The sequence below is a fragment of the Oryzias melastigma genome, linkage group LG21 (assembly GCF_002922805.2).
Source record: "Oryzias melastigma strain HK-1 linkage group LG21, ASM292280v2, whole genome shotgun sequence".
NCBI classification, from domain to species: Eukaryota; Metazoa; Chordata; class Actinopteri; order Beloniformes; family Adrianichthyidae; genus Oryzias; species Oryzias melastigma.
The window spans coordinates 2,207,859-2,213,958 of NC_050532.1; the positions used below are offsets into that span (position 1 = coordinate 2,207,859).

Consider the following 6,100-nt stretch of genomic DNA (forward strand, 5'->3'; position numbering starts at 1 on the left):
ACTAAAGATCTCTTCAGTCATTGGCCAGGAATTACAAGGTTGGAGCAAAGCAATGAGAGAAAGAATAAAGGAAGTCTAACTTTGCAATCCTTGCTGAAATAGTTCACTTCTTCAAACTTAGTTTGTTGACTCATTTTGAACATGTTGATTTTTCTGTAGCTCTGTACCAACTGTCTAACGGTGCATTCGCACCGGATGCGCCCAATTTCAACGCTAGGTCAATGTAAAGATGCGGCGCGATTTGGATGTCGGGTGCGCCGAGGTTGACGCAGCAATCAGGCTTTGGGCGCATGACGTTTTCAGAGACTAGATCAAAGGGTAGAAAAAGAGATTCAATATGCCGGCTTAACGCAAAGATTTTGGTCCTGAACTTCCATCCATCTTCTTACCCCGCTGGGGCTGCAGGGTTTCCGGAGACTGTCACAGAGGTGTCGCTATTGCTGCAGGAGTGAAGCGCACCGCACCCAAAGAGACGGGAAGATTTGGTGAAACCAAACACAGCGATGTGCTTACCTCTGTAGAGCTCTCCAAAACATATAAACCCAAAGTACTCGCTCAACATCATTCATGTTTTATATGATGGGGCAACGAATGAATTCCAGAACAACTTTGGGGTTGCTCAGCAACAGGCATCAAGCCTTTAAGCAGCACATTTGACGTGCCTGCCGTGTCCGGTGTGAATGCACCAGTACAGACCGGTGGTGTAGGCCCACCGGTCCAATGAATGATATTCAATTTCAACATTCCTCTATCAATATTTCTGAAGTAAAGACCTACACATGCTTGACCAGCAGCAGATGTTCCTCTTCAACTTCACTCTAGTTCAACCAGTCCTTTGTTCACCAGGCCCAGGTGAAGCAGCTCTCCATCCTCATTGTGGAGCTGGACGACCACCTCAGGCTCTCGAATCTGAACACAGCATGTCCAAAAAACAAACAGCACGTTGTCAGAGGACGTGTGCTTCCACTCTGAACGCTGACACAACAACAGCATTAAAGAAACATCAGTTTCTTTGTTCTCAGAGTCTCCTGGTTTCTTACGACAACAGTAGCCGTGATGTTGCCGTGCAGCAGGTCGAGCATCTCCATAGCAGCCGCCACGGTCCATTCAGGAGAGTATGGAATCACGTCTTCCTGCTGGCTGACGGTCGGAGCCTTAAAGCCGGCGACACGGACTTTCAACACCTGAGTTGGAAACTTCAGCAGCTCTGCTGGCATCTGACGCAGCCTGGATGGAGGAGCAGAGCATCAGATGTCCGTTAGCAGCTCTGATCATGTAGACCACAACAATCCTCAGGTGCTTCCTCACAGTCACCATGAAATGAAATGTTTTAAGGTGGTTAGTTATTATTGAATGTTTTTGGCATTTCTCAGACTGAAGATCAACATTTTATCCTAGAATGAGAAGAATCTGTAAAAATGTGACCACCACGTTATGTTTGGAATGAACTTCTAGGACATGTATCGAAGTCATGGCCCGGGGGCCGGACACGGCCCTCCAGATCATTTTGTTTTATTGTTATTAGTGGTCCGGTGTTATCTTTCACTTATTTCGGACTTGTATGATTTTTACAAATATATATTTTTATGGAGAGTAAAATACTGAAAGTTATTTAAGGTTTAAGTTAATTTATTCTGGAATAATATTCCTGCCTTTTTATTATTCATAAATATGTCAAAAAGTTAAAGTTTTTAAGTTTTAAAAATTGGCATTCTGTTGGCTTTTTGGTATCAACTACGAATTTTTAGGTTGTTTTGGAGTTTAGCTAATATTTCAGCTACATGCTAGCAGTTTGGCTACTTTAGGGTGTTTTTTTTTTTAAGTTTTTAAGACTGTTTTGGAGTTAGGATATTTACATGCTAGCTGTTTAGACTAATTTTGGCTACATGCTATCTGTTTTGGCTAACCTAAGGGTTTTTTTGTGGCTAATTTGGCATGCTGGCCATCAGTTTCAGTGTTTTCACCCATCAGCTTTAACATTTTCAGCTATCAATTTCAGCATCTTTAACTATCATCACTAGCATTTTCAGAATCCAAATTTAGCTTACAGCATTCAAGCTAGCATTATCACAGGTAATGCTGTATATCTAGTTCATAATTATGTTAAAAATTAACGTTTTTCAAGTTTTGTAAATTTAGTTTTAGATTTTTCAATACATGTTTATCCTGTTCAGCCTGCGACCTAGGGTGTGTTTTGGATTTTGGCCCCTTTTGCGATTCAGTTCGACACCCTTGTTAGAGCATAAATAAAAAATGTCTGGAGAGTTTTAGGAAATTCAAAGTTAGTCAGTGTGGTGTTCGGGTCAGACAGAGAGCAGCCGTCATACTTTTTTGGGGGGAGAGTGTCATCGGAACCAAAGTCAACATGCTTGACCAACAATGTGACGGGTTCCAAGCTGGTAATCTGCAGCAGCTTGGCCCGGTAGTACTTCCCGTCCCTGTACTCTGCCAGACATGGATAACCTGGAAACAACAACAGTTCCAGCTTTCAGGAGGATCTGGTTAAAGCTTGAGGTCACACAAACTCCAGTAATAAGTTATTTCCAGTAATTACACAAGAGATGGTGACACTTAAACGAAAAAAAATTCTCCTTCAAAATTAGCTGGAATTATCATGTTAACAGTTGAAAGTTACAGTAAATCAGAGAACATAAACACTGGAGCTCCAGTGTTGAAGGGTTAAACACAGAACACCCTGAATACGTATAATGAGCATCTTAAGCAAACAGAGATGTCGGTTACCACGGTTGAAGCAGGTGAGGTGCGGCAGAGCGCTGATGTTTGCATTGATTCTGGCCAAAGCCTCTTGCAGAGTCTCTCCTTCAACTTTGGAGTCAAGGGGTCCCTCCAGAGGCCAAAGGAACAACTGCATGATGGAGACACGGTCAGTTCCCACTTAACCAAACACCATCTTCTGATCTGTTTTAATAGTGTTCTCAGTGGGTTTTTAATTATGCCAATTTTAGCTAAAATTAAAACAAAACAAAAAAACAACAGTTGTTTTCTAGGACAGCGTTTCTGCAGAGTACATTAGATATTTACAGCCTTCCTTTATCCTTCCTCACTGTTGAGAGCTCTCCGTTTATTGATCACAGCAACGTCAAACATTGGAGAATTAGCTAAAAGAGTCTTTGGTGAACTGGAAGGAGAAAGAATCAGGATTTTGGAGGAAGTTCTGTCCATGAAGATCTTCACTTCCTCGTCCAGCTGACATCTGGATCAGAACCATACGGCTGGACATTACCCAGATTGATGGACATTTTTATGTAGCAGCGGAGAAGATTTATGCTAGAGAGACACAGCCATCATAATCAATTGGAGGGGTCAGGGGTGGGGCTACTCAGCTCAGCTCCAAAAGCCACGCCCCCTCAGAGGAGATTTTGGAAACGGAGGCTTCAGATCAACACGAAAAGTGACTTTTTAAGACATTTAGGTTGTGGGATTTGGTTAAAAACTTCATAATCATAATTAAAACACTACTGGGAACATTTTATTAACTTAAAAAGAATGTCATAGTGGGACTTTTTTTTCCCTTTTTTTTAAGCACACATAAGAATGACAGCAGCAGAGTAACCATGAGAAGAGCAGATACCTCGTTAGGAGTATGCAGATGCTTGACCTTGACTTTAAAGTGCTCCCCCTCCTGTGGCGGGTTTGGGGACACAAAGGGCCCCAGCATGGGCTCCAGGGTTTCAACAAGACCCTGGATACAAACGCACAGAAATGGAAAAAATATGGCATTAAACAGTGTCAGAACCTCTTGAAGGCCAAAGGAAACAAATGAAGATGCAAAAACCAACAACAAGATGACACTATTGTGTGAGGACATCTGTTAATCTTGTTCATGAGAACTGAAAGCTGATCTCCAGAGAAACAAGAATTTAAACCTTCATCAAAGCAGTAACATTTTAAAGTCCTTCATAATAATTTGAGTAAAATAAACATTTAGAAAAATAAGGTGCAACAGTTTCTGCCAGTCTACAAATATTTTAGTCAAAAGTAAAAGGTATTTAAAGATTAATAGATGTAGTAAAAATATAGAAATACCAATAATTCGTAATTCTTCAGATCAGTGTAATTTTTTTCATTACTATCAAGAGCATCTATGAAGGTGGTACTAATTTTTACAGATCAGATTATACTTTGTTTTTAATTAAATGAGATTTGTTTTAAAACAATCTAAAGTGTCTCTTTCTTGACAGAGATTTTCTCTTTTTTCCCCACTATTTTCTCCTCGTTTCCCTGATATGAAACAGATAAATGTTTCCTACAATTTAAAACCAACCCATGTGTTGTTGCACCCTTACAGCATACCACCATGTTTACATTTAAAGTGTCAAAAATGTGAGTAAGAATAAATTCATTTAAATCACACCAGGCTTAGTGAAAGACTGCTGAAAGTTGTTTTCCTAATTGTTCCTTGATAACTAGCTAATTGAAATGACACATTTTCTGATTTTTTTTTTCTTTTGGTAAAACACAAATCGTATATGGATACAAAAAAAAACCTAATAATTGAGGTTTGTTCCAAATCATGAGGAAAGTGAATTGCTGCATCCCTGTTGTTTCAGTCGCTGGTGTTTTTCTTTTAAGCAGTTGTTTGAAAGTTTTTTTATCCTCCTTCATTTGTTATACTCCGGTTCAACTCATTACCTCCGTGTTAATCTCCCAGACATCCTGGATCGGGGTGGGAGGAATGGCTGTGTGCTCCTGCAGAAACAAAAAGAACAGGTTACTGATCAACGTGGATCTGGAAGCAGCAACAGAAACCATCTCACCTCTTCTGCTGCGACGGCTGGGTCCACAGAACCATGGCTGTGGTGACACAGGATGTCATTGAGATTCAGGCCGTCTAGAAAGATCTGCACGGTGAGAGGTCCTCTGGGATCAGATGGCACATCCTAGCACACAACAGTAATACTGATTAATAACACATTTACCTGTATTCATTTTCTAACTGTTGTATTGGAAGACTAAACATGGAGATAGTACCAATATTTGCACGTCCACAAAGCGGTTCTGCAGCAGCTCCCTCATGAAGGCCACGGCGTACTCCTGCCACCTCCCGCCCAGCTGAGAGAGAAACAGCATCAGCCAACAGGCTTCACCCACTAATTCAACACAACATCAGGACTCAAGACGGAGGAGCGTCCTTTCTAGTGACTTCCTCCTCATCAGCAGCTACGACACATCAAACATTCTCTGAATCTGGAAAAAACTGTTTTAGCTCAGAGAACCATCTTTAATTTAGTTCATCATGTACCTTGCATTACTTACATAATCTTTTTTCAACAAAGGCCCACTTTCTTTTGTATTTTTAACATGTTTTGATGGCATTTCTTTGAAAATTAAGCTTAAAATTGCATTTCTGAATATTTCTTTATTCTAAATTGTTTTTTAAATACTTTAAATGATAATCTTATTGGGTCTTAAAATTACACCCTAAATGTAAACCAGAGGAGTTAGACATCCATTGTGAGTAGGGGTTTAATGATTAATCAACCTACTCGATGAATCGATTTATGTTCCTACGATCCAACGATATAGATCTGTTTGAGGCAAGTTGCTCACTTAAATCGACCTATACTGTTACAAAATTGTTTCTATATGAGACAAAATCGATATTCGATCTTGGCAAAAATATTAGGATTGGAGTATGGAAGATGTACACGGAAGTTTATTGTGGCAAAACCGATCAAGTACATGAAAGTGAATCACACGAGTGATTCAACAAAATGGATCAACTATCATTACAGACCCGTGTGTGGAAACACTTTGAATTTCACAGATTTGACCATATAGTGTGGTAGGATGTCATAATAATGTATTATTTTGATGTGGAAAAACAACATAACTTCATGAAACTAAAATGTGAATGGATTTGACATTAATTCTTCTTTAGTTGTGTGTTAGTTCACATATTTAATTCAGACTTATCCTGAAGACTTCTGGAAAACGTCAGCTGCACTGTTCAGTACCAGGTTTTTATCTCCAAGTCACACTGGTTACACTGAAAGTATTTACATCAATGAGAGCCCATTTGAACCCTAATGATACTTGCACACTTCTTTTGTTTAAATTTTACACGAGTTACAGTAAT

At 39.8% G+C, this 6,100-nt stretch overlaps 1 protein-coding gene across 1 annotated transcript in view; it reads right to left on the bottom strand.

Moving 5' to 3' along the window:
• The window catches only part of rnf17 (ring finger protein 17), a 33,473-nt gene that overhangs the window by 943 nt on the left and 26,430 nt on the right, over window positions 1–6,100 (bottom strand). The window contains exons 30-37 of the mRNA XM_024286328.2: window positions 4,993–5,073; window positions 4,779–4,901; window positions 4,654–4,710; window positions 3,593–3,703; window positions 2,743–2,866; window positions 2,328–2,463; window positions 1,041–1,227; window positions 778–909 (exon numbers count right to left, since the gene is read on the bottom strand). Of these exons, the coding sequence (XP_024142096.1) occupies window positions 814–909; window positions 1,041–1,227; window positions 2,328–2,463; window positions 2,743–2,866; window positions 3,593–3,703; window positions 4,654–4,710; window positions 4,779–4,901; window positions 4,993–5,073 (915 nt within the window). The 3' untranslated portion in view covers window positions 778–813. The remainder of the gene's footprint in view (window positions 1–777; window positions 910–1,040; window positions 1,228–2,327; window positions 2,464–2,742; window positions 2,867–3,592; window positions 3,704–4,653; window positions 4,711–4,778; window positions 4,902–4,992; window positions 5,074–6,100) is intronic.